The sequence below is a fragment of the Bufo gargarizans genome, unplaced genomic scaffold (assembly GCF_014858855.1).
Source record: "Bufo gargarizans isolate SCDJY-AF-19 unplaced genomic scaffold, ASM1485885v1 original_scaffold_926_pilon, whole genome shotgun sequence".
In the NCBI taxonomy this organism is placed as follows: Eukaryota; Metazoa; Chordata; class Amphibia; order Anura; family Bufonidae; genus Bufo; species Bufo gargarizans.
The window spans coordinates 369,005-393,990 of record NW_025334759.1 but is presented as its reverse complement, the minus strand read 5'-3'; the positions used below and the strand labels follow the sequence as shown (position 1 = coordinate 393,990).

Below are 24,986 nucleotides of genomic sequence, written 5' to 3'. Positions count from 1 at the left end.
CTGGTGGCTAATACGCTTGGCACTGACTGTTGATGCTGAGACTGCTGTCACTGTGACTGGTGGGTGATACGGCTGGCACTCACTGGTGGTGCTGAGACAGCGGGCACTGTGACTGGTAGCTGATAGGGCTGGCACTGACTGCTGTTACAGTGACTGGTGGCAATGATTGATGGCTGGCAATTATTGCTGGCACTGATTGGTGGTGCTGTTTAATACTGCTGGCAGCAGCTGCAGTGTGTATCTGAGAGCAATTTCTGTCACTGTGCATGAACTAGCGGCGCTTCTTATGCACTCTGCTTCTTATGCACTCGGCTCCAACTGACACCACACACCATAAGAGGCGGTTATTGGCCAGCGGTGCAGTTGTGGGGATGGTGTGATTGGACGGCTCTATGCTGTGGGCCATCTGTACAGCGTGTGGTGCGCCGTGTGTTTATTGGCTGGAGCAATTGTGGGCAGTCCGGGCGGTGACTTTGATTGGACGGTGGCGCTGCTGTGGGCTGTCCGGGCTGCATGTGATGCGCCGCGTTTTTATTGGCCGGCGGCGCGGTGCTTTGGGCGGTCCCTGCTGTGTGTGTAGAGTGGGGGCTGATTGGTTTGTGCGCCGCGCATGCACACTTAACAAATCGGCACACACGCACGGACGCACACGTACATTGTGGGGATGGTGTGATTGGACGGCTCCATGCTGTGGGCGGTCCGTACAGCGTATGGTGCGCCGTGTGTTTATTGGCTGGCGCAATTGTAGGCGGTCCGGGCGGCGACTTTGATTGGACGGCCGCGCTGCTGTGGGCTGTCTGGGCTGCATATGATGCGCCATGTTTTTATTGGCTGGCGGCGGGGTGCTTTAGGCGGTCCCTGCTGTGTGTGTGTGTGTGTGGAGTGTGTGCTGATTGGTTTGTGCGCCGCGCTTGCGCACTTAACAAATCGGCACACACACACAGACACCACGTACACAGGGCTTTTATTAGTATAGACTAGTATTAACTAGTATGAAAATGAATATTCACAAACAGGCATTTTTTCTATTTTCCCAGTTAATCTTATTTAGAAAACAATTTGACTTCACAACTACATACAAAATTTTACTAAAAAGAACAAAAAATACTTTTATTGACCTTCCCAGTTCAAAGTTCACCAAGATACCTCCAAGTAATCGATAAACTTCCATATAAAAAGCAATGCACACATAGCATTCATGTCAAAATTGAGCTACTGCAGGCTGCATTCTTCGTTACAAACTTTGTTAAACAATTAATTTTTTGTTAATTTGGGGCAATTTGTTTACAGTAGCTGAAATAGGTTAGTGAACACGTGAGCAGATACTTTGCTGTTGGTAGTTACGGTATATTCAATGTAATTCACAGAGGTCAAAGTATTGTGAAATTACTAAACTAGATATTTTTATTTTATTTAGGTAAGCCATGATTTTCTGCGCCCGGACCTTCAGCTTCACAGCAGCAATATTTCTAATGTTATTCACCAGGACTCTGTCTGACACGTTACCAGCGTGCTCTGTAATACAAGGGCTTCCAGGTCTCAATGGACGGGATGGAAGAGATGGCATTAATGGATTAAAAGGAGATACAGGTAAGGAATAAAGACAAATGGAGGTTACAGAAGGTTCCTCTCTGGAATTGAACATATTTGCCTAGTTTACTTAAAACTAAATGTCAGATATTTTAAAACTAATAGAAAAGATAAAATAAGAGATATTAGTACAGGTAATTAGAGATAGGTAGTCATCTTTATTTTTTGTTTCTCTTTCTACAGTACTTTAGTATTCACTAAAACAGTTACATGTCATAATTTTTTTCCCAAAATAGCAGTTTTTTTTTTAAAAAGAGCAGAAAATAAATGAAATTCATTGTTTCACATGTATTGGTTGGTAAGTTAAGTCACATGATAAAAAAAAAATTAAGCCTACAATGCAATAAATCTTGAGCATGTGATACACACCATTAGGCCTCATGCACAGGACTGTATGTATTTTACATCTGTGTGCATTCTGTATTTTGCAGGAACGGAACAGCTGGCCCCTAATAGAACAGTACTATCCTTGCCCATAATGCGGACAATCATAGGACATGCTCTATTTTATGTGGAACGAAAATATGGACATATACAGAAACAGAATGCCCACAGAATACCTTCCGTTTGTTTTGCGGACCCATTGAAATGAATGGTTCTGTATACGGTCTGAAAAAAAATAAGGAACAGACACGGAATGAAAATACGTTTGTGTGCATGAGGCTTTAGGGTGCTGCCACAAGTGCAGGTTTTTTTTTATGCTGTCATTGAAGCCAATACCAGGAATGGATTGAAAAAAGTGAAGATGTTGTATTTGCCCTAAATACGTTCTCTCCTGTTATGATCCACACCTGATTTTGGCTTCAAAACTGCAATAAAAAAACCTGAATGTGTGGCAGTTGTAGTAGATATTATTGTGAGAAAATGTGGAATTAACAGTATTTAAAAAAAAAAATTAAGATACTTGATTAACAATATAAAAATTATGTTTCTGCAATATTCTACATTACTTAAATTCTTTCTTCCAGAGTGTTAGTACTAATGAGAAATGTCAGCCCCTTGAGCGGATGTCATATATAAGGGCCTGTTCACATCTCATTTTTGCTGTACATCAAGCAGATACATTTACAGTAAAAAACATATACAAACATATGCAATTTTGTGGTTATTAATCCTTTTTTTAAACATATACATGCAATGGATGTGCATACGTTTCAATACGTTTGTGTCCTTTTTGTAAATAAAAACGTATACTTTTTTTCTTAAACATTTTTTTTTAAGTGTATCAAAGGAAGTAGGAAGAATCTGGATAAAAAACGATATGTTTAACGGATGGAAAGGCATTGCCTTATGTTTCTATCCCTATACATTTTGTTTTGCAGGACAGAAAAGTGTGGTATGTTAAGCTATTCTATCCTGCAAAAGAAAAGAATGCACTTTTGAACTATGTTTGCCCAATAATCTATGGGTGTATCAAGCCATACACTTCTTCACGTTTTTTCTGTTTACAAACATATCCACTTGACGTACAACAAAAATGAGATGTGCACAGTCCCTAGGTAATACAGTAAAAAAATAAATCCTTTCTATGCTGCAATCAGAAAGAACCAACGTTTCAACAAGAATGTTTTTATTTCACTGGTTAAAGAGTGCTGCTGACCTATCCTTGGGATAGGTCATCAATATCAGACAGGTGGTGGCATACCCACTGATCAGCTGTTTGAAGGGGCTGCTAACCTAAGAACTATCACCTACTTCCTAGCAAAGCATGTCTGGTGGTAAGACTCTCGGCACCCCTGCTGATCAGCTGCTTGAAGGGGCTGCTAGTCTGAGAGCTGCATACTCTTCAATGTTGACCTGCCTGCTGTCTGCATTGTACTGGTTGGGCAGGGTAATTTCACCTCCATTTACTGGAATGGGACAAACAGCTTAATTTACTCTGCACCACCACTACAATTTTGACTGCATGCAGATATACACAGAAGAGGATGCAGATCTCTCACTAGCACTGCAGTCCATTTAGGCAGCTGGTTGGTGGGAGTGAGGCGAGCCAGACCTCCAGTCTTCCACTAATCTGAAATTGATGACCTATCCTGTGGTACAGGGTATACTGTGATTAAGATTATGAATCCATGTCTGCTTTTCTTTAGGTCCTCCTGGAGTAGTAGGAGCACCAGCAATGAGAGGCAGCACCGGACCACCAGGAAAACAAGGACCTAAAGGAGATCTTGGGCTAACTGGTAACAGAGTCCCAAAATTTTCTGCCAGATGAGTGAGAGAGTGAGAGAGAGAGAGAGTGTGTGTGTGTGTGAGTGAGTGAGTGAGTGAGTGAGTGAGAGATATTGAACCTAGTAGTACACAAATGTGTGTTTCTCCAAAATATATATGCATTGTCATATATGCATTGTCTAAGGGGAACTCTTTTTCGTTATGGAGATCCCAAGGTACGCCGAGTATGTGTGCGCAGTCTTGTAGACCAGGTAATGCCACTTTTGTTTCTGGCAAAAATATTCCAATAGAGACAGTGAAATAAATTAAATAAAAGGGAAACCAAGCACTTATAACTGGGGACGATTCTGAATAGGAATCATTGATCACGGCTCTCTGGGCACGGTCCTTCAGCCAGTTTTAACTTTAATTACAGACTATACTTATAAGCCTATACACCTTATTTTACCTATTAGATGTCTATGAGGAACAGTATCAAATGTCTTTGCAAAATCCAAGAACACTACATGCACAGCCGGCCCTCTGTCCAGACTTCTTTCTACTCACCTCCTCATAAAAACAATTCAGGTTAGTCTGACAACTTCTGTCCCTGGCAAACCCATGCTGGTTATAACTTATGGTATTATTTACAGTCACATGCTCCTGTATATAGTCCCTTAAGAGTTCTTTAAACATTTTTCCCACAACAGAAGTTAAACTTAGTGGTCTATAATTACCTGTGAAGGACCAGACACTTGACACTGTAGCAGTCCCTAGAGAATCTCAAAAAATTATAAACAGGGACACAGCAATGAATGAACTGAGTTATTTGAGAACCCTGGAGTGTAATTCATCTGAACCTGGAGCCTTGTTCACATTTACCTTATTTAACTTATCTAGGATGATATCTACAGTTAGAAAACTAAGTATATTACTACCAGCCCTGGCGCCACCAATATCAGCACCTTTCTCTTCTTTTATATATACAGAGCTAAAAAAACAAAAAACATTTAGCAACTCTTCCTTTTCCTTATCTTCAGTGGCCACCCCTTTTCCGTTTTTTAGGAGACCAACCTGCTCTGACCTTGGTTTTTAGCATTTATATATTTAAAGGATTTTGGGGAATTTGTTTTGCTCTCTTTTGCCACCTGCTATTCATTTGGTGTTTTTGAAGATTGTATCTCTCTTTTTACAGATTTTATTAAGCCCTTTGTAAATTTCAAAGGCTATACCTGACCTCTCAGATTGCCCTTTTTACAGCAGCTGTAAGCCATGTCGGTTTTAATTTTAACCGTTTATACTTGTTACTTGCAGAAATAAAGTTTGCACTGCAATCACCCAATATGGATTTAAAGCTCTCCCATTTATCCTCAGTATTTGTATGTGACAGTAGCTGCTCCCAGTCTATGCCTTAAAATGCTGCCCTCGTCCCAGGGAAATGCTTTTATAGAATTCAATGTTTTTGCTTTCATAGCCAGAGTTTGCTTCTTATAGTTCAGGGGCAATATAATTATATTGTGGTCACTATTACCAAGTGTTTCACATACAGTTACATTTTGAACAATCTCTGCATTGTTAGAAATTACCAGAACCAACAGAGCATCGCCCCTAGTGGGAGCTTTCACAAACTGGCCCATAAAGTGGTCCTGCAGCAAGTTAAGGAATTTTCTCCCCTTTGCAGTTGAGGCAGAACTATAACCCTAGTCAATATCTGGGAAGTTAAAATCTCCCATTATGACCACTGTACCAGCTAGTGCAGCCCGCTCTATTTGGTTATCCAGCTGAACTTCTATCACCTTTGTGATGTTAGGGGGTCTATAGATTACACCAATTATTATAATTTTTTTCAGTGTTTATATCCCTTTGCAATTCCACCCATAAGGTTTCAACATTCTCACCATCCTCACCAACAATTACCTCCTTCACAATTGACTTCATATCCCTCTTCACATACACGCTACCGCCTTGTCTATTGACCCTATCTTTCTTAAAGGGGTTCTCCAGTAATTAAGAAAATGAAAATACTTAATTATTCATTTATTATAAATAAATTAATAGATTCACAGCCTGATAAACGTTTAAAAGAAAAAAAAAAAACGTTATTAAAGTCCGTTTAAAAGGAGGGCAAAAAGCCTATATGTCACAGTCTGTGACCATCAGGCAACCAGACCCAAAAATTGTGCAGAGAAGGAGTATAAATAAATCCTCTGTACAATTATAGGTCTGGACTAGAGACCTGACTTGCTAGCAAGTAGTTGCTAATCAATTGCAAGCCGGATGTTAGGACACGGTTCACACTATGAATGGACACTAGTATGTTTGTTGCAAGTGACCCTATAGGACAGGGATGGCCAACATGAGGCTCTCCAGCTGTTGTAAAACTACAACTCCCAGCATGCCCAGACTGCCTACAGCTATCTGCCTACAGCAGGGCATGGTGGGAGTTGTAGTTTTACAACAGCTGGAGAGCCACAGGTTGGCCAGCCATGCCATAGGATATATTGCTCAAGTGTGGTAAATCCAGCTAATTCCTGGCCGTGTGAGGCTATGTTTAGCTGATCGCACTGACTATACTGAGTGCTGCACCCTTGGTCTGCGATTGAGATCAGTGTATCCAGTACATATACGCTAGACCACTATGTCTGGAGCGACTATTTGATAGCCTCACTACTCCAGATGATTTTACAGCGTCCTGCGTTAATAAAGTCTCTGTGGACATATATACACTCTCATGTAGTACAGTGTTCAGACCAGCCTCTCAGATAGCCTGCGGCCAGTATATAAAGCTATATCCATTTGCTTGCAGTCAGTATGTTTTGGCTGTATACAGTCACTTGTAGCCAGTATATTTTGGCTCCAGCCACACATTTGCAGCCAGTATATTTTGGCTGCATGCACACACTCAGGCTATCAGGTTAATACCGCATCTCATGCAACCCTGCCTAAAGAGCCGTGTCCTAATGGTTAACAGCAGCTCTACGCGTTTCCATGTGACATTTTCTGAAGATACGTGACGAACATATAACATGTGGAAACGCGTAGAGCTGCTGTTAACCATTAGGACACGGCTCTTTAGCCAGGGTTGCACGAGATGCGGTATTAACCCGATAGCCTGAGTGTGTGCATGCAGCCAAAATATACTGGCTGCAAATGTGTGGCTGGAGCCCAAATATACTGGCTGCAGGTGTGTGGATGGAGCCAAAATATACTGGCTGCAAGCGAATGGATATAGCTTAATATACTGGCCGCAGGCTATCTGAGAGGCTGGTCTGAACACTGCACTATATGAGAGCGTATATATGTCCACAGAGACTTTATTAACGCAGGACGCTGTAAAATCATCTGGAGTAGTGAGGCTATCAAATAGTCGCTCCAGACATAGTGGTCTAGCGTATATGTACTGGATACACTGATCTCAATCGCAGACCAAGGGTGCAGCACTCAGTATAGTCAGTGCGATCAACTAAACATAGCCTCACACGGCCAGGAATTCGCTGGATTTACCACACTTGAGCAATATATCCTATAGGGTCACTTGCAACAAACATACTAGTGTCCATTCATAGTGTGAACCGTGTCCTAACATCCGGCTTGCAATTGATTAGCAACTACTTGCTAGCAAGTCAGGTCTCTAGTCCAGACCTATAATTGTACAGAGGATTTATTTATACTACTTCTCTGCACAATTTTTGGGTCTGGTTGCCTGATGGTCACAGACTGTGACATATAGGCTTTTTGCCCTCCTTTTAAACGGACTTTAATAAAGTTTTTCTTTTTTTCTTTTAAACGTTTATCAGGCTGTGAATCTATTGGTATTAAGGAACGTCCACCTACGTATCTGTATAAAGTGTGAGATAATTATCAATAAATACCCAAATACCTTTCATTAGTTATAATGACTCATTTTTTCTAGAGAGTAGAGTTGAGCGAACACCTGGATGTTCGGGTTCGAGAACTTCGTCCCGAACCCGAACCCCATTGAAGTCAATGGGGACCCGAACTTTTCGGCACTAAAAAGGCTGTAAAACAGCCCAGTAAAGGGATAGAGGGCTGCAAAAGGCAGCAACATGTAGGTAAATCCCCTGCAAACAAATGTGGATAGGGAAATGAATTAAAATAAAAATTAAATAAATAAAAATTAACCAAAATCAATTGGAGAGAGGTCCCATAGCAGAGAATCTGGCTTCCCGTCACCCACCACTGGAACAGTCCATTCTCAGATATTTAGGCCCCGGCACCCAGGCAGAGGAGAGAGGTCCCGTAACAGAGAATCAGTCTTCATATCATAGCAGAGAATCAGGCTTCACGTCAGCCACCAATGCAACAGTCCATTGTCATATATTTAGGCCCAGCACCCAGGCAGAGGAGAGAGGTCCCGTAACAGACAATCTGGCTTCATGTCAGCAGAGAATCAGTCTTCATGTCATAGCAGAGAATCAGGCTTCACGTCACCCACCACTGCAACAGTCCATTTTCATAAATTTAGGCCCAGCACCCAGGCAGAGGAGAGAGGTCCCGTAACAGACAATCTGGCTTCATGTCGGCAGAGAATCAGTCTGCATGTCCTAGCAGAGAATCAGGCTTCACGTCAGCCACCACTGCTACAGTCCATTGTCAGATATTTAGGCCCAGCACCCAGGCAGAGGAGAGAGGTCCCGTAACAGACAATCTGGCTTCATGTCGGCAGAGAATCAGTCTGCATGTCATAGCAGAAAATCAGGCTTCACGTCAGCCACCACTGCAACAGTCCATTGTCAGATATTTAGGCCCAGCACCCAGGCAGAGGAGAGAGGTCCCGTAACAGACAATCTGGCTTCATGTCGGCAGAGAATCAGTCTGCATGTCATAGCAGAGAATCAGGCTTCACGTCACCCAACATTGGAACAGTCCATTGGCATATATTTAGGCCCCGGCACCCAGACAGAGGAGAGGTTCATTCAACTTTGGGTAGCCTCGCAATATAATGGCAAAATGAAAATAAAAATAGGATTGAATGAGGAAGTGCCCTGGAGTCCAATAATATATGGTTAAGGGGAGGTAGTTAATGTCTAATCTGCACAAGGGATGGACAGGTCCTGTGGGATCCATGCCTGGTTCATTATTATGAACGTCAGCTTGTCCACATTTGCTGTAGACAGGCGGCTGCGTTTGTCTGTAATGACGCCCCCTGCCGTGCTGAATACACGTTCAGACAAAACGCTGGCCGCCGGGCAGGCCAGCACCTCCAAGGCATAAAAGGCTAGCTATGGCCACGTGGACAATTTAGAGACCCAGAAGTTGAATGGGGCCGAACCATCAGTCAGTACGTGGAGGGGTGTGCACACGTATTGTTCCACCATGTTAGTGAAATGTTGCCTCCTGCTAACACGTTGCGTATCAGGTGGTGGTGCAGTTAGCTGTGGCGTGTTGACAAAACTTTTCCACATCTCTGCCATGCTAACCCTGCCCTCAGAGGAGCTGGCCGTGACACAGCTGCTTGGGCGACCTCTTGCTCCTCCTCTGCCTTGGCCTTGGGCTTCCACTTGTTCCCCTGTGACATTTGGGAATGCTCTCAGTAGCGCGTCTACCAACGTGCGCTTGTACTCGCGCATCTTCCTATCACGCTCCAGTGCAGGAAGTAAGGTGGGCACATTGTCTTTGTACCGTGGATCCAGCAGGGTGGCAACCAAGTAGTCCGCACACGTTAAAATGTGGGCAACTCTGCTGTCGTTGCGCAGGCACTGCAGCATGTAGTCGCTCATGCGTGCCAGGCTGCCCAGGGGTAAGGACAAGCTGTCCTCTGTGGGAGGCGTATCGTCATCGTCCTGCCTTTCCCCCCAGCCACGCACCAGTGATGGACCCGAGCTGCGTTGGGTGCCACCCCGCTGTGACCATGCTTCATCTTCATCCTCCTCCACCTCCTCCTCATCCTTGTCCTCCTCGTCCTCCAGTAGTGGGCCCTGGCTGGCCACATTTGTACCTGGCCTCTGCTGTTGCAAAAAACCTCCCTCTGAGTCACTTCGAAGAGACTGGCCTGAAAGTTCTAAAAATGACCCCTCTTCCTCTTCCTGGGCCACCTCCTCTTCCATCGTCACCCTAAGTGTTTTCTCAAGGAGACATAGAAGTGGTATTGTAACGGCGTCATCACCACTGGCCATGTTGGTGGAGTACTCGAAACAGCGCAACAGGGCACACAGGTCTCGCATGGAGGCCCAGTCATTGGTGGTGAAGTGGTGCTGTTCCGCAGTGCGACTGACCTGTGCGTGCTGCAGCTGAACCTCCACTATGGCCTGCTACTGCTCGCACAGTCTGTCCAGCATGTGCAAGGTGGAGTTCCACCTGGTGGGCACGTCGCATATGAGGCGGTGAGCGGGAAGGCCGAAGTTACGCTGTAGCGCAGACAGGCGAGCAGCGGCAGGATGTGAACGCCGGAAGCGCGAACAGACGGCCCGCACTTTATGCAGCAGCTCTGACATGTTGGGGTAGTTGTGAATGAACTTCTGCACCACCAAATTCAGCACATGCGCCAGGCAAGGGATGTGCGTCAAACCGGCTAGTCCCAGAGCTGCAACGAGATTTCGCCCATTATCGCACACCACCAGGCCGGGCTTGAGGCTCACCGGCAGCAACCACTCGTCGGTCTGTTGTTCTATACCCTGCCACAACTCCTGTGCGGTGTGGGGCCTGTCCCCCAAACATATGAGTTTCAGAATGGCCTGCTGACGTTTACCCTGGGCTGTGCTGAAGTTGGTGGTGAAGGTGTGTGGCTGACTGGATGAGCAGGTGGAAGAAGAGGAGGAGGAAGCCGAGAAGGTGGCAACAGGAGGCAAAGAATGTTGCCCTGCGATCCTTGGCGGCGGAAGGACGTGCGCCAAACAGCTCTCCGCCTGGGGCCCAGCTGCCACTACATTTATCCAGTGTGCAGTTAGGGAGATGATAGCGTCCCTGGCCGTGCTTACTGGCCCACGTATCTGTGGTTAGGTGGACCTTGCTACAGATGGCGTTGCGCAGTGCACACTTGATTTTATCGGATACTTGGTTGTGCAGGGAAGGCACGGCTCTCTTGGAGAAGTAGTGGCGGCTGGTAACAACATACTGTGGGACAGCAAGCAACATGAGCTGTTTGAAGCTGTCTGTGTCCACCAGCCTAAATGACAGCATTTCATAGGCCAGTAGTTTAGAAATGCTGGCATTCAGGGCCAGGGATCGAGGGTGGCTAGGTGGGAATTTACGCTTTCTCTCAAATGTTTGTGAGATGGAGAGCTGAACGCTGCCGTGTGACATGGTTGAGACGCTTGGTGACGGAGGTGTTGGTGGTACATCCCCTGTTTGCTGGGCGGCAGGTGCCAATGTTCCTCCAGAGGCGGAGGAAGAGGCCGAGGCGGGAGCAGCAGAAGAGGCCAAGGCGGCAGCAGCAGAAGAGGCCGAGGCGGCAGCAGAAGAAGAGGTAGCAGGGGGAGCCTGAGCGAAATCCTTGTTTTTAAGGTGTTCATGCTTTGCATGCAGGTGCCTGGTCATGCAGGTTGTGCTAAGGTTCAGAACGTTAATGCCTCGCTTCAGGCTCTGATGGCACAGCGTGCAAACCACTCGAGTCTTGTCGTCAGCACATTGTTTGAAGAAGTGCCATGCCAGGGAACTCCTTGAAGCTGCCTTTGGGGTGCTCGGTCCAAGATGGCGGCGGTCAGTAGCAGGCGGAGTCTCTTGGCGGCGGGTGTTCTGCTTTTGCCCACTGCTCCCTCTTTTGCTACGCTGTTGGCTCGGTCTCACCACTGCCTCTTCCTCCGAACTGTGAAAGTCAGTGGCACGACCTTCATTCCATGTGGGGTCTAGGACCTCATCGTCCCCTGAATCGTCTTCCACCCAGTCTTGATCCCTGACCTCCTGTTCAGTCTGCACACTGCAGAAAGACGCAGCAGTTGGCACCTGTGTTTCGTCATAATCAGAGACATGCTGAGGTGGTATTCCCATGTCCTCATCATCAGGAAACATAAGTGGTTGTGCGTAAGTGCATTCTATGTCTTTCACCGCTGGGGAAGGGCTAGGTGGATGCTCTTGGGAAACCCTGCCAGCAGAGTCTTCATACAGCATAAGAGACTGCTGCATAACTTGAGGCTGAGACAGTTTCCCTGGTATGCATGGGGGTGATGTGACAGACTGATGGGGTTGGTTTTCAGGCACCATCTGTGCGCTTTCTGCAGAAGACTGGGTGGGAGATAATGTGAATGTGCTGGATCCACTGTCGGCCACCCAATTGACTAATGCCTGTACCTGCTCAGGCCTTACCATCCTTAGATCAGCATTGGGCCCCACCATATATCGCTGTAAATTCTGGCGGCTACTGGGACCTGGGGTAGTTGGTACACTAGGACGTGTGGATGTGGCAGAACGGCCACGTCCTCTCCCAGCACCAGAGGGTCCACCAACACCACCACGACCATGTCCACGTCCGCGTCCCTTACTAGATGTTTTCCTCATTGTTATGGTTCACCACAACAACAAAAATATTATTTGGCCCAATGTATTGTATTCAAATTCAGCTGAATATAAATTTGAGGCCTAGTATTTAGGCGCTGGGTGACAGGTATGGGTTTACTGACAGAATTCGACTTGGAAATGCACAGTAGTGGGTGTGTGAAGTTATTCTGAATGACCCTATGTGCACCTTCAATATGATATACCCTTTTAGGGATAGATTTCAAATAGCTCTGATACAGCAGAAAACAATTAATTATGAAATTGCTGAATTGGGAATTGTATTTCAACCCAGAACAAAAAATGTGCTTGAACGGACACTAAATAACTCGCCCAGCTACAGCAGTAACGACAGATTTAGCTGGATATAAATTTGAGGCCTAGTATTTAGGCGCTGGGTGACAGGTATGGGTTTGCTGACAGAATTAGACTTGGAAATGCACAGTAGTGGGTGTGTGAAGTTATTCTGAATGACCCTATGTGCACCTTCAATATGATATACCCTTTTAGGGATAGATTTAAAATAGCTCTGATACAGCAGAAACCACTAAATTATGAAATTGCTGAATTGGGAATTGTATTTCAACCCAGAACAAAAAATGTGCTTGAACGGACACTAAATAACTCGTCCAGCTACAGCAGTAACGACAGATTTAGCTGGATATAAATTTGAGGCCTAGTATTTAGGCGCTGGGTGACAGGTATGGGTTTACTGACAGAATTAGACTTGGAAATGCACAGTAGTGGGTGTGTGAAGTTATTCTGAATGACCCTATGTGCACCTTCAATATGATATACCCTTTTAGGGATAGATTTCAAATAGCTCTGATACAGCAGAAACCACTAAATTATGAAATTGCTGAATTGGGAATTGTATTTCAACCCAGAACAAAAAATGTGCTTGAACGGACACTAAATAACTCGCCCAGCTACAGCAGTAACGACAGATTTAGCTGGATATAAATTTGAGGCCTAGTATTTAGGCGCTGGGTGACAGGTATAGGTTTACTGACAGAATTAGACTGGGATATGGCCAAAAAATAACCACACTATTGATGGTTAAATGCACTTGGTGTGACAGCTCGACAAACCACACCATTGAGGGTTAGGCTCCTTTCACACTAGCGTTCGCTGGTCCGCTCGCGAGCTCCGTTTGAAGGAGCTCACGAGCGGACCCGAACGCAGCCGTCCAGCCCTGATGCAGTCTGAATGGATGCGGATCTGCTCAGACTGCATCAGTCTGGCGGCGTTCAGCCTCCGCTCCGCTCGCCTCCGCACGGACAGGCGGACAGCTGAACGCTGCTTGCAGCGTTCGGGTGTCCGCCTGGCCATGCGGAGGCGTGCGGATCCGTGCGGATCCGTCCAGACTTACAATGTTAAGTCGATGGGGACGGATCCGTTTGAAGATGTCACCCTGTGGCTCAATCTTCAGGCGGATCCGTCCCCCATTGACTTTACATTGAAAGTCTGGACGGATCCGTACGAGGCTATTTTCACACTTAGCTTTTATATGCTAAAATAATGCAGACGGATCCGTTCTGAACGGAGCCTCCGTCTGCATTATTATGAGCGGATCCGTTCAGAACGGATCCGCCCGAACGCTAGTGTGAAAGTAGCCTTAAATGCACTTGGTGACAGGCGCAGCTTGCCCCTGATGTAGTATATGGCCAAAAAATAAACAGACTATTGCTGGTTAAATGCACTTGGTGTGACAGCTTCACCCTGATGTAGGCTTTAGCCAAAAAACAACCACACCATTGAGGGTTAAATGCACTTGGTGACAGCCGCAGCTTGCCCCTGATGTAGTATATAGCCAAAAAATAAACAGACTATTGCGGGTTAAATGCACTTGATGTGACAGCTTTACCCGGATGTAGGCTTTAGCCAAAAAACAACCACACCATTGAGGGTTAAATGCACTTGGTGACAGCCGCAGCTTGCCCCTGATGTAGTATATAGCCAAAAAATAAACAGACTATTGCGGGTTAAATGCACTTGATGTGACAGCTTTACCCGGATGTAGGCTTTAGCCAAAAAACAACCACACCATTGAGGGTTAAATGCACTTGGTGACAGGCACAGCTTGCCCCTGATGTAGTATATGGCCAAAAAATAAACAGACTATTGCTGGTTAAATGCACTTGGTGTGACAGCTTCACCCTGATGTAGGCTTTAGCCAAAAAACAACCACACCATTGAGGGTTAAATGCACTTGGTCGCAGCTTGTGCTGGCGCACCACAAGACACAAAATGGCCGTTGATCACCCCAGAAAAAAATGACTGACAAACGGTCTGGGCAGCCTAAAAACAGTGAGCAATTGAAGATTATGCTAGCGCTAGTGTACTTATAATCTTAATTTTAGTAATGACAGGAGGCGAGTATTTTGCATTAAACTCTCTTTACTTACTCCACAGCAGTAAAGAAACAGTTAAAACAGTAACCAATCAAAATGCAATAGGAGGTAATATATTCTGAGCCGTGAGACTCCTCCTCCTCTTTCGCATGCGACATCAGAAAAACTGGACAAACTAAAGTCAATGTCTCTTAAACCACGAACCACCGAACGAACTCCTTGTCCTGTAACTGTAAAGCATGAAGAAAATCCGGAGTGAACTGTAACCGGAATCAAAAGACCTTCTGTCCGCACTCAGATCTCCGTGAGACGAAGTCCGATCGACACGAAGAAACTCCCTGAAGTTGGACCGGAAACCTCAAGCATTTATACTGAAAAACAATGTGAAATGGGTTAGGAACCGAAACTGAACCTGCTTGCAGGCATGACCCACATAAAATGACAGTAAATGACATCACTTAAAAGGATCTTGGCTGCTAAAACGCAAAAGGGAGTGAAACCATATACTTACCCACGAGCACTTACCAAGGGTGGGAAAGAGGTGGGAAAATACTCGCCTCCTGTCATTACTAAAATTAAGATTATAAGTACACTAGCGCTAGCATAATCTTCAATTTTACCACATGACAGGAGGCTTCGTATTTTGCATTTTTAACGCTGATTCACAAGACACATAGCCGCCCCCGTGCTTGGACGAAAGTAGAATGTCCTGAAGGTAGACTCCCTCGACCAGTCCGCCGAATGTAGGATGTCTGTCAGAGAAGCGCCTGCCGAGAAGGCCGAGGAAGCAGCCGCCCCACGAACTGAATGTGCCCCAAAACAGGGGTCCACGCCCGCCGGAGACAGAAGCCACCGTATCCACCTGGCGAGTGTAGTAGTTGAGACGGGAACGTTCGGTAGGACATCAAAAGCTGTCCCGAGGCAGAAGTTCGAAGCGCGGAAGTGACCTCAACGTACCGAGTAAGGGTAGAAACGACACAAAGTTGCGGTTCTGAGGCAAAGAAGGGATAAAAGACCGACGTAGAGTTGGACTTGGTACGTCTAGACACCCGAAAGGTAACTCCCTCCGGAGAGACCGAAAAGGCGTCGACGTCGAAAGCCCGTACGTCCGAAACTCGACGAAAGGAAACGAGGCAAAGTAACAAAGTCAACTTGGCCGACAGTTGTCTTAGAGAGAGGGAGGTATTAGTCGGCCAATCTCTCAGAAACTGAAGAACCAAGGCCACATCCCAGAGCCGAGAATATCTGGGGTCCGGAGGTCTCTGCAACCTTATACCCCTAAGTAAACGGCAAACAAGTGGATCCCTACCGATTGGGATACCAAGAGAGGGAACGTGCGCCGCCGAAATAGCGGAGCGCACCACGTTGAGAGAACGATAGGAGCGGCCCAAAGAGAACAAATGTGACAGAAAATTCCATATGGCGGTCACAGGTGCCGTAAATGGATCGAAGTCCCGTTCACAGCACCAAGAGGACCAGGAACCCCAAGCTGATAAGTAACATCTTCTAGTTCCAGGAGCCCAGGAGTCCCATATGAGGTCTCTAGCTGCCTGCGATAAATCGCTGGTCTGCCAGGCTCCCCGGAAAGAGCCCAAGCCACCAGAAGGAGACGGCCCTCGAGTACCAGGGGATGCGGATTCCCTTTCTGGTCCGTGAGGAGCATCGGGAAAGACGGTAGAAGCAACGGATCGATGTAGGAGAGCTCCAGAAGGTCCGGGAACCACGGTTGATTCCGCCAAAGCGGAGCGACGAGCAGGAGAGAAATGCGTTGATTCCTCAGGAATTGAATTGTCCGTGCGATCATGCTGAAAGGTATTCCGCCTTGAGTGAAATGTTGCAGGGAAGGCAGAAGTCGAAGATCTCCTTCGTCACCTCCGACAGTAGACGGGAACGGGCTCCGCCCAGGCGGTTGATCTAGCGGACCGCCGAGATGTTGTCCATCCGCAAGAGAATACAGCAATGTGACTTGTCCTTCGCCAGACTGCGGATAGCGAACGACCCCGCCAACAGTTCCAGGCAGTTGATGTGGAGAAGACTCTCTTGAGCGGTCCAGGCGCCTCCTGTTGATCTGCCTCCGCCCGTCGCGCCCCAGCCCCAAAGGCTGGCGTCCGACTCCAAAACGACGTCGGGAGAGCTCCCGAAGATGGCTCGGCCGTTCCAACGGTCCCGGGAGAAATGGCCTGAATGGAAGCGGATAGTAGACCTACGATCCGAGCCAGAGTACGGAGTGGAATGGAGAAGCAGCGGATGACTCTGCGCAATTCCTTCTTGATAGCCGCGATCTTCGTCGCTGATAAGCGTAGTGTGCTGGACCTGGAGTCTATCTCGAATCCCAGAAACTGGACAGTCTGAGTCGGGGACAACTCCGACTTCAAGAAGTTCACCACGAACCCTAGGGAGGTCAGGAAGTCGACGGTAAAACGTGTGTGCCGAGTCAGTCCGGACCTGTCGTCGCAAAACAGAAGCAGGTCGTCCAGGTATATAATGCACCGAATCCCTTGAGCACGAAGATGTGCGACCACAGGCTTCAGCAACTTGGTGAAACACCACGGGCTGAACTGAGGCCGAAAGGGAGGCACGTGAACTGCCATGGTCGACCTTGCCACAGGAATCTGAGGAAACGTCGGCAGGTCGAGTGGACCGGTACCGACAAGTACGCGTCTTTGAGGTCCAGTCTCGTGAACCAATCTCCGTCTCGAAGGAGGTCCCTCAGAAGGTGTATGCCCTCCATCTTGAAGTGCCTGTATCGCACGTAGGAGTTGAGCTTTTTTAAGTTTAAGACTGGTCTGAAATCCCCGGTCTTTGTCTTCACCAAGAAAAGATTGCTGAAAAAGCCTCCCTGATCGTGTGCGGGCTCCACCGCACCCTTGGAGTGGAGGTCTAGTAGCTCGTTTGCTATCAACCTGTAGTCCTCTGCGGAGCAGAGAAAAGGATGCGGCAGGATCGACTGGTCTGGACGTCCCACGAAGTCTATGACGTAACCCTGCTACCGTCTGGAGTATCCATGCGTCCGACGATATAGCCGCCCAGTTCTGAAAACAAAGGGAAATACGACCTGCTGTATGAGTGAGAAGAGGTACCTGCAACCAGTGACGACTTACCGATGGAGTTGAAGCGAGCCCTGCCCCGGGCACGTGATCCACGACCTCTGTCGGCTCCTCTGGTGAAGGAGAAAGGCTGTCTATAGCCTGTTTCTGGGTAGAACGGTTGAGGCCTTTGAGAACTGGGGCCCGAAGGCCAGAATCGGCTGGCTGCTCGGCCTCTGTGGCGGCCAGCCCTTCCAAAAACACCCCTTTGGGAGTTGGCTCGGAAGACCCGCTTCATGGAGGTCTGTGCTTTGTTAAGCGAGGTAAAGACATTCACATGTCTATTGAGCTCCTTCAGAAAAGTCTCACCAAATAGCTTGCCCTGTGCCAGAGGTCCTAGTTCTTTGGTGCCCAATTCCACCAATTTTCCGTCAAGACGGAGTAATGCTGCTTTCCTCCTCTCAGAAGAGAGGGCTACGTTGGCGTTGCCTACAAAGCAGAAGCACCGTTGAGCCCATTCTCTAATGTCGTGAGCCCATTCACGAACCATATTAGCGTCAAACTCCTCTGATCGCGCTAGGGCATCATCCGCCAAATACAAAATGCGGGAAAGTGGACCAATGGAGTCCAACAGCTTATCCTGCACGCCGTGGAATGCCTTCTCAACCCCTTTGCGAGGGTCCTGACCACCCCTAGACATAAAGGTGGTCATGATCTGGTCGAACTCCGGAGTTTGCGCCACGAAGTCGGGTAACAGAGGGCGAGGGCATTCGGATCGTAAACGGTTGCGAATCGTTTTGTCCATAGGTTTGCGTAGCCATAGGTGCATAAACTTTGCGAGGTGATCCGGAGGCGTCCAGTTCCCAGAACGTGGATGACGGATGTTTCTCGGATCGAAGAGACGTTGGCCGGAGGGGTCCAGGATGGTTTCCTCATCCTCCAGCAGTGGCGCCGAGTCGTCGGGTAGCTGGGCGGTTTCGAGAAAGGTGCCCTTTTGGTCACCGGAAAACGCGCCCTCATCTGAGCCCCAGGCGTCCTCCGGAACGTCGGAGTCCGCGGCCTGCCACGAGTCCAGAATATTCATGGACGGAGAAAGCTTATCCTCCTCGTCCGAGGAGTATTGATGTTCAGGCGAGGGAGCGAGAGGAGACGGTTTGTCGCGCTTGGCGGGGGCCTTGCCCCTGTCCGGATTAGCAGAGCCCTTCTCTCCTTTCCAATGGCGTTTTTGTGGCCGAGAGTCGGCACGAACCTGTGACTCCGAAGCCTCGGAATCGTAGTCCTGTTGCGGGACCTCAGCGAGGTCATCTGGCCCATCAGCCGCCGTCAGAATTCTGGAGAAAGCCTTCTCCATCGAGGCAGCAACTGCCTCATTAATCATGGCCTGAAGCTGTGCAGCGTTCTGGTCCATTGTCCAACAACACCCTGGCACAGGGTAGTATAAAGTATATAGAGATGGTACCAGCAGTACCTATAACCCCAGCAGGGTAAATTGGGATTTTTACACTGGGCAGCACCGAGGAATAGAGGATGTATAGAGATGGTACCAGCAGTACCTATAACCCCAGCAGGGTAAATTGGGATTTTTACACTGGGCAGCACCCAGGAATAGAGGATGTATAGAGATGGTACCAGCAGTACCTATAACCCCAGCAGGGTAAATTGGGATTTTTACACTGGGCAGCACCCAGGAATAGAGGATGTATGTCTGACACCTCTGTAGCAGCAGCAATTTCGGGGCGACACCCCAAAGCCCAGGGAATGAACCCTGCAGTGGTGAGGCCTGGACAAACGGCCACAGATTTGAGAGCCCTGCCTGGTCGTCTGACAGGCTTATGCAATCCGAGCTGTGAAGGAGGAGAGACACAGTGAGGGCTCTGACACGGAGCACAATATCAAATAGTAAGAGGAAATGGTTGTAATGGACTTACCGCAAAAACCGAGCACTGAGGACATGGAGTCTCTATCCAAAATGGCGGCCACAGTTCTCGCGAGATGCGAGTATAATTCCCGCCGTTGCCGCGAGCGAAAATGCGCGGCGAAAATTTTCGCCTGAAAAATGCGCGGCGAAAATTTTTTGCCGAAAATTCGCGGCAAAAAAATCGCGACGCGATATTCGCAGATGGGGTGAACGTTACCCCTTACCATAATCCTTTGGGGGGGGGGGGTGCTAGTAAATAAATAAATAAATAAATTGGCTAGTAAAGCTTATCCTCCACGTCCGAGTGAGAAGGCCAGACAGGGACGGGAGACCAAACTGAGGAGAAAATTTTTTGCTTGAGCCACAAACCCCCCAAAATGTAGTAGTAGACATTAAATATTACCACAAGGATAGATAGAAAAACATTCAAATGGAAATACGTAACCCCAAAAGCCTTATAATTGGGAGAGCAGAAACTCTGACCTGTCTGTCTGATGGAGCAGTAAAGAAAGAGGAGGAGGAGTCTCACGGCTCAGAATATATTACCTCCTATTGCATTTTGATTGGTTACTGTTTTAACTGTTTCTTTACTGCTGTGGAGTAAGTAAAGAGAGTTTAATGCAAAATACGAAGCCTCCTGTCATGTGGTAAAATTGAGTATCAGCAGCTCAATGATCCACAGCTGCAGATCGATCAATTAATCAAGTGCTTTGGAGGAGTTAATCAGCCTAATCTCGCCCTACTGTCGCAGCCGCAACCTCTCCCTACGCTAATCAGAGCAGAGTGACGGGCGGCGCTATGTGACTCCAGCTTAAATAGAGGCTGGGTCACATGGTGCTCTGGCCAATCACAGCCATGCCAATAGTAGGCATGGCTGTGACGGCCTCTTGGGGCAAGTAGTATGACGCTTGTTGATTGGCTGCTTTGCAGCCTTTCAAAAAGCGCCAAGAAAGCGATGAACACCGAACCCGAACCCGGACTTTTACGAAAATGTCCGGGTTCGGGTCCGTGTCACGGACACCCCAAAATTCGGTACGAACCCGAACTATACAGTCCGGGTTCGCTCATCCCTACTCACAACTCAATCTCTTGGTGCATGCTCCCTAATAGTGTGGCACCAGGTGAAGTGAGTTTACACACAGAGCAGTACTATGACAGCACTGATACTGTATGGGCACAGAAGCTATGCCCACAGGGTCAGGAGTTGAATCAGATAAAGTGTATTGTAAATCTACTTGTCCTGGGATATGTTAAGTGGTTTATAAATATGTTATTATTGGCAAACCATATGTAGTTGAAATTAAAGTTTACACAAAATACTATTCTTATAAATGTCTCTTCCTTTACAGCATTGCTTACAAATATACAAAACAAATTATCTTCTCTTGAAGCCCAGGTGAATCAAATGCAGCTCATTACATCAGCAAGGACTAAAGGTTTGTCCAGTTATAATGCATACTTCTGTCATGTTAACAATCAGCTTCAGTATTCAAATTATAGAAATGTTTAAGAGAAACTTCATAGACAGTATGAAATAGTTGCCATTGCTGCTACTGCAGGTAGTGGTCTATTATAAAGGGGTTTCCCAAGAACTATATTGATGATCTTAGGATGGACCATCAATATTAAACTGGTTGGGATCAGACTCTCAGTGTACTTCAGCAGACCCACTGTTTGAACGGCTGTGGTTAGAGTTACTTCATTGTTTATGTTGTTTTGTATCCAGGAATGTCTTACACTTATTAGCAACCATTATAGGTAATGCACTTTTCTTTCAATGTTTTTATCCATTGGATAAATTGAAGTCAGACCATCAAATAGGCTTATTTGCCACCAATTTTACTCTTTGTTTCCCACATAATTTTAATTAACAACATGTTATATTGGATATACTTCTCAAAATAATAAATAGGTTTTCTTCTCAATATTATTTGAAAAGGAAAGGAATATAGTTGTATGTACTACAAAGAAGCTTCCCTGCCCTGTATTAGTTGACATATTTGCATCATATAGCCTATTCATATGGGAATTCTGCTGGGTGTCCAATACATTACGGTCTACTCTCTATTCTGCAATTAAAACAATTTCCAATACTAATGTATTTTGATGCATCTCTTCACCACTGCCATCTTATGCACCACAATTATCAGGAGGCGCACAATTATGGTGATCCATCTGTGCATGTCTATGTTTGAGAACTGAAATCTATGCATGCAAGGGAGCATACTTAGATTTCCGTTATTATCTACCGCAGTTTCCTGGTATAGATCAAAATAAATATGCTGGGCGACCTACTGTATGCCTAGACCCACAGGGCCCAGTATTTGGCCCGCTTATAACAACTGAGAAAAGTAAAAGGTAGCAAAGCCAGCATGAAGCACAGAACACTCAAAAACCCCATACAAATAACAAACAGCTCCAGTCCCATGCAGTAACAAAACCTAAATAGCATCAGGAAAACCTCCAACCCCCATACACATTTCTTGCTCCTTGCTTCAATCTGGCTTTTATACCTCCCATTTAGTTTTTAGTTTTTTTTAAACAATTTTTTATTGTTTTATGAAGGAATAGCATACAAACATGCCAAAAGATCACTTTACAATGGCACAAAGTATGACAAGGCATGAAGATGGTAGTCTTACAGTGCAAATTACATATAAAATATTAAAGTTAACAAGGAACTTCTGAGGGAAAGGAAGGGGGAGGGGGAAGGGGAAGGGGAAGGGGGGAGGGGGAAGGGGAAGGGGAAGGGGGGAGGGGGGAAGGGGAAGGGGAAGGGGGGAGGGGGGAAGGGGAGAAGGTAGGGGTAGGAGAAAAAAAAAAGGAAGGGAAAAGGGAGAAGGAAGTCAGTCATGTTAAGCGAGAGACAGATAAGCCACAAATATAGCATAATTTCAATGTGGTTCAAATGAAGTGTCTGTAATCTTTCCAGCGGGTCCAGATCGAGAGGAAGGAGGATCTAGAATTTAACTCCCAGTGGGAAGTTCCTCCAGCCGGTAGATCTGATCAACTTTATTGAGCCAATGATCAATTTTTGGGGTCTCAATGGAACGCCATAGAGTTGGAATGAGTAGGCGAGCAGCTGATAATAGGGATGAAAATAAGGCCAACGTATGTTTGTCCCTGCCTCGGATGCCAAATGAAAGTAAAGCAATCTCAGGCGTACATGGGAAGTCGGATTTACAGATCTCGTTGCTGATTTGGAAGATGACTTTCCACCATTCAGAGATCTTGGAGCAATCCCACCAAATGTGAAGGAATGTGCCCCTATCATCTCCGCACCTCCAAGGTGATCTCAGACCCTTCACATTATAGGTAACGATTTTTAGATCCGCCATATTGTTTTGGTCAGGATTAGGGTGGAACAATTACACCGGCACCCTGCGGAGCGAGGGAGCAAGATATTGTACATAGTGGCCCCGGGAAAAGCAAGCATCAGCTCCACAAACCCAAAGTGGCTTACAAAGGATCTTGAAAAAGTGACATGACTGAGGAAAGAAAAACATAGGATAAAAAAAGGAGCATATCTATAAACATAACAATTAACCAAACTCTGATAGAACAGAAAGATGATGGAAAAGTCCATCAAAGTAGTGAGAAGGGGGTAGTGTGGGTACACCCAAGTATGAGGTCTTGCCATTGTATGGGACATATCAAGCTAAAAGGCAATTACATCAGATAGCATATAATAGTACGTAAATATTATAGCATATTATGAGTTTTGGACAGTCAAGGAGGTAGGGAAAAATGTGAAAGTAGTGGGGAGAGGCAAGATAATAGGCAAGAAACATAAAGAATGCTATTAAAGGTTATCAAAGGTTATCTATAGCACCCGAAGATTAGGTAATTCTCCTTGGGGTCAGCAGTCCACTCCTGCGTCGGAACCGTTGGAGTTTGGTAGCCGGAGACTTTTCCCATGGGGTGATTCTCGGAACATCTGGGAGAGAAGAGATGTCGGATACTGTATCCCAATTGGCAATGTCCAATGGATCAATGTCCATGGTGACAAAGGCTGCTTGTAGATCCTCGTGTGACGATATTCTGATGAACTTTCCCGCGTGTGAGAAAGTGATGCCAAAAGGAAAGGTCCATCTGTATGGAATTCGATTGCTGCGAAGATACTCCGTAAGGGGTTTAAGGATCCTTCTTTTTTGCAGGGTTACAGGCGCCAGGTCTTGGTATATAGAGATCGACGCGTCACCTAGAGAGATGGTATTAGTTGTTCTGGCCGCTGCAAGTATCTGTTCTTTGTCAAGGAAGTTCAAAAAGCGGCATATAACGTCCCTGGGTGGATCAGAGTCCTTTGGTTTTTGTCGCAGGGCCCTATGCGCTCTTTCTATGATCATATTTAGAGGTTCTTCTCTGTCCAGAAGAGACGAAGCAATCTTCTTGACAGTATTCGCAAGTTCCTCTGCAGGCACCATTTCCGGTATGCCCCTGAATCTGAGATTATTTCGCCGACTGCGATTCTCTTGATCTTCCATTGCAGCATAGAGAGAGTTAATGTGGCGCTGGCATGAGGAGAGAGATCGCCCCACGGCTGTGCTATGCTCCAAGGTTGCCGCTTGTGTGGCCTCTAGCGATTCCACCCTATGGCCTACATGCTGGATTTCCTGCGTGAGGCTGGAGATTTCTTGCTTAAGGGGGGATAATGCTTCAGCTAGGGCTTGTTTAATGAAGCGTCTAGAGACTGGTAATTGACGTGAGTTTACCGACTCACCTCCATCGCTATCATCATCGGAGGGGCCTTCCTCAGTCTCGGCGGGAGTGCGTTCGTCCGCCTGCGCCATCTTGGATTCTTTTGCCACAGCTGCGCTGGTCTGTTTTTTGAGGTATTTTGTCATCCCCACGCCTTGGTTATGGGATTTGGGCATCGCACCTGTGTCCGTGGTCTTCTGCCCTCCAATCTTGACCATTTCAGCAGTTGGTTTCGGACGTAGGCAAGTCCCTTGGCAAGGTAATGCACGGAGCTCAGCAAAGCATGTCCTCTCGGCTCAGACGCTGGCTCCGCCCCCCCATTTAGTTTTATTGCTCTATTATTTTTTTACTCCTTCTTCCAGGCATGTACAGTACTTTTTTATATACATTATAGGCATTTACCAATATTCCACACTCTGCCGACCAAAATTCCCAAACGTTTTTTTTTCTTTCTGTTTGGATTTTTACAAGAAATATATTGTATTGGAATTTGGTTTACATTGTATTCTAAATTACTATACTACCTTGTTCCTATACACTTGTGTAGGAACGAGCCATCGCATTGAAGTGGAAGGGCTGGCTTTTAATTACACATGCTCACAGCTGCAATGAGGGCAGCCTTCTTTTCAACCAGCTTATTGGCAGGGATGCCCGGGTGTCAGACACCACCGCCAATCTGATATTGATACCTATCCTGAGGATAGATCATCAATAGTGTTGAGTGAATCGAGCTTCGGATCCAAGATCCAAAGTCGATTCATTCAAAGCTTTGTTTTAATACTGTGCAGCATTAAAATGTAT

The 24,986-nt window shown here is 46.5% G+C and overlaps 1 protein-coding gene across 4 annotated transcripts in view; it reads left to right on the top strand.

Moving 5' to 3' along the window:
* The window catches only part of LOC122924242 (pulmonary surfactant-associated protein A-like), a 57,780-nt gene that overhangs the window by 7,022 nt on the left and 25,772 nt on the right, over positions 1–24,986 (top strand). The window contains exons 1-4 of one of the 4 annotated variants that reach the window (XM_044275171.1): positions 1,033–1,302; positions 1,418–1,590; positions 3,681–3,770; positions 20,837–20,923. In XM_044275171.1, coding sequence (XP_044131106.1) covers positions 1,425–1,590; positions 3,681–3,770; positions 20,837–20,923 — 343 coding nt within the window. In that variant the 5' untranslated portion in view covers positions 1,033–1,302; positions 1,418–1,424. Of the gene's footprint in view, positions 1–1,030; positions 1,346–1,417; positions 1,591–3,680; positions 3,771–20,836; positions 20,924–24,986 lie in introns of those variants that run through there. The other 3 variants (XM_044275172.1, XM_044275174.1, XM_044275175.1) reach the window with 3 other exon arrangements.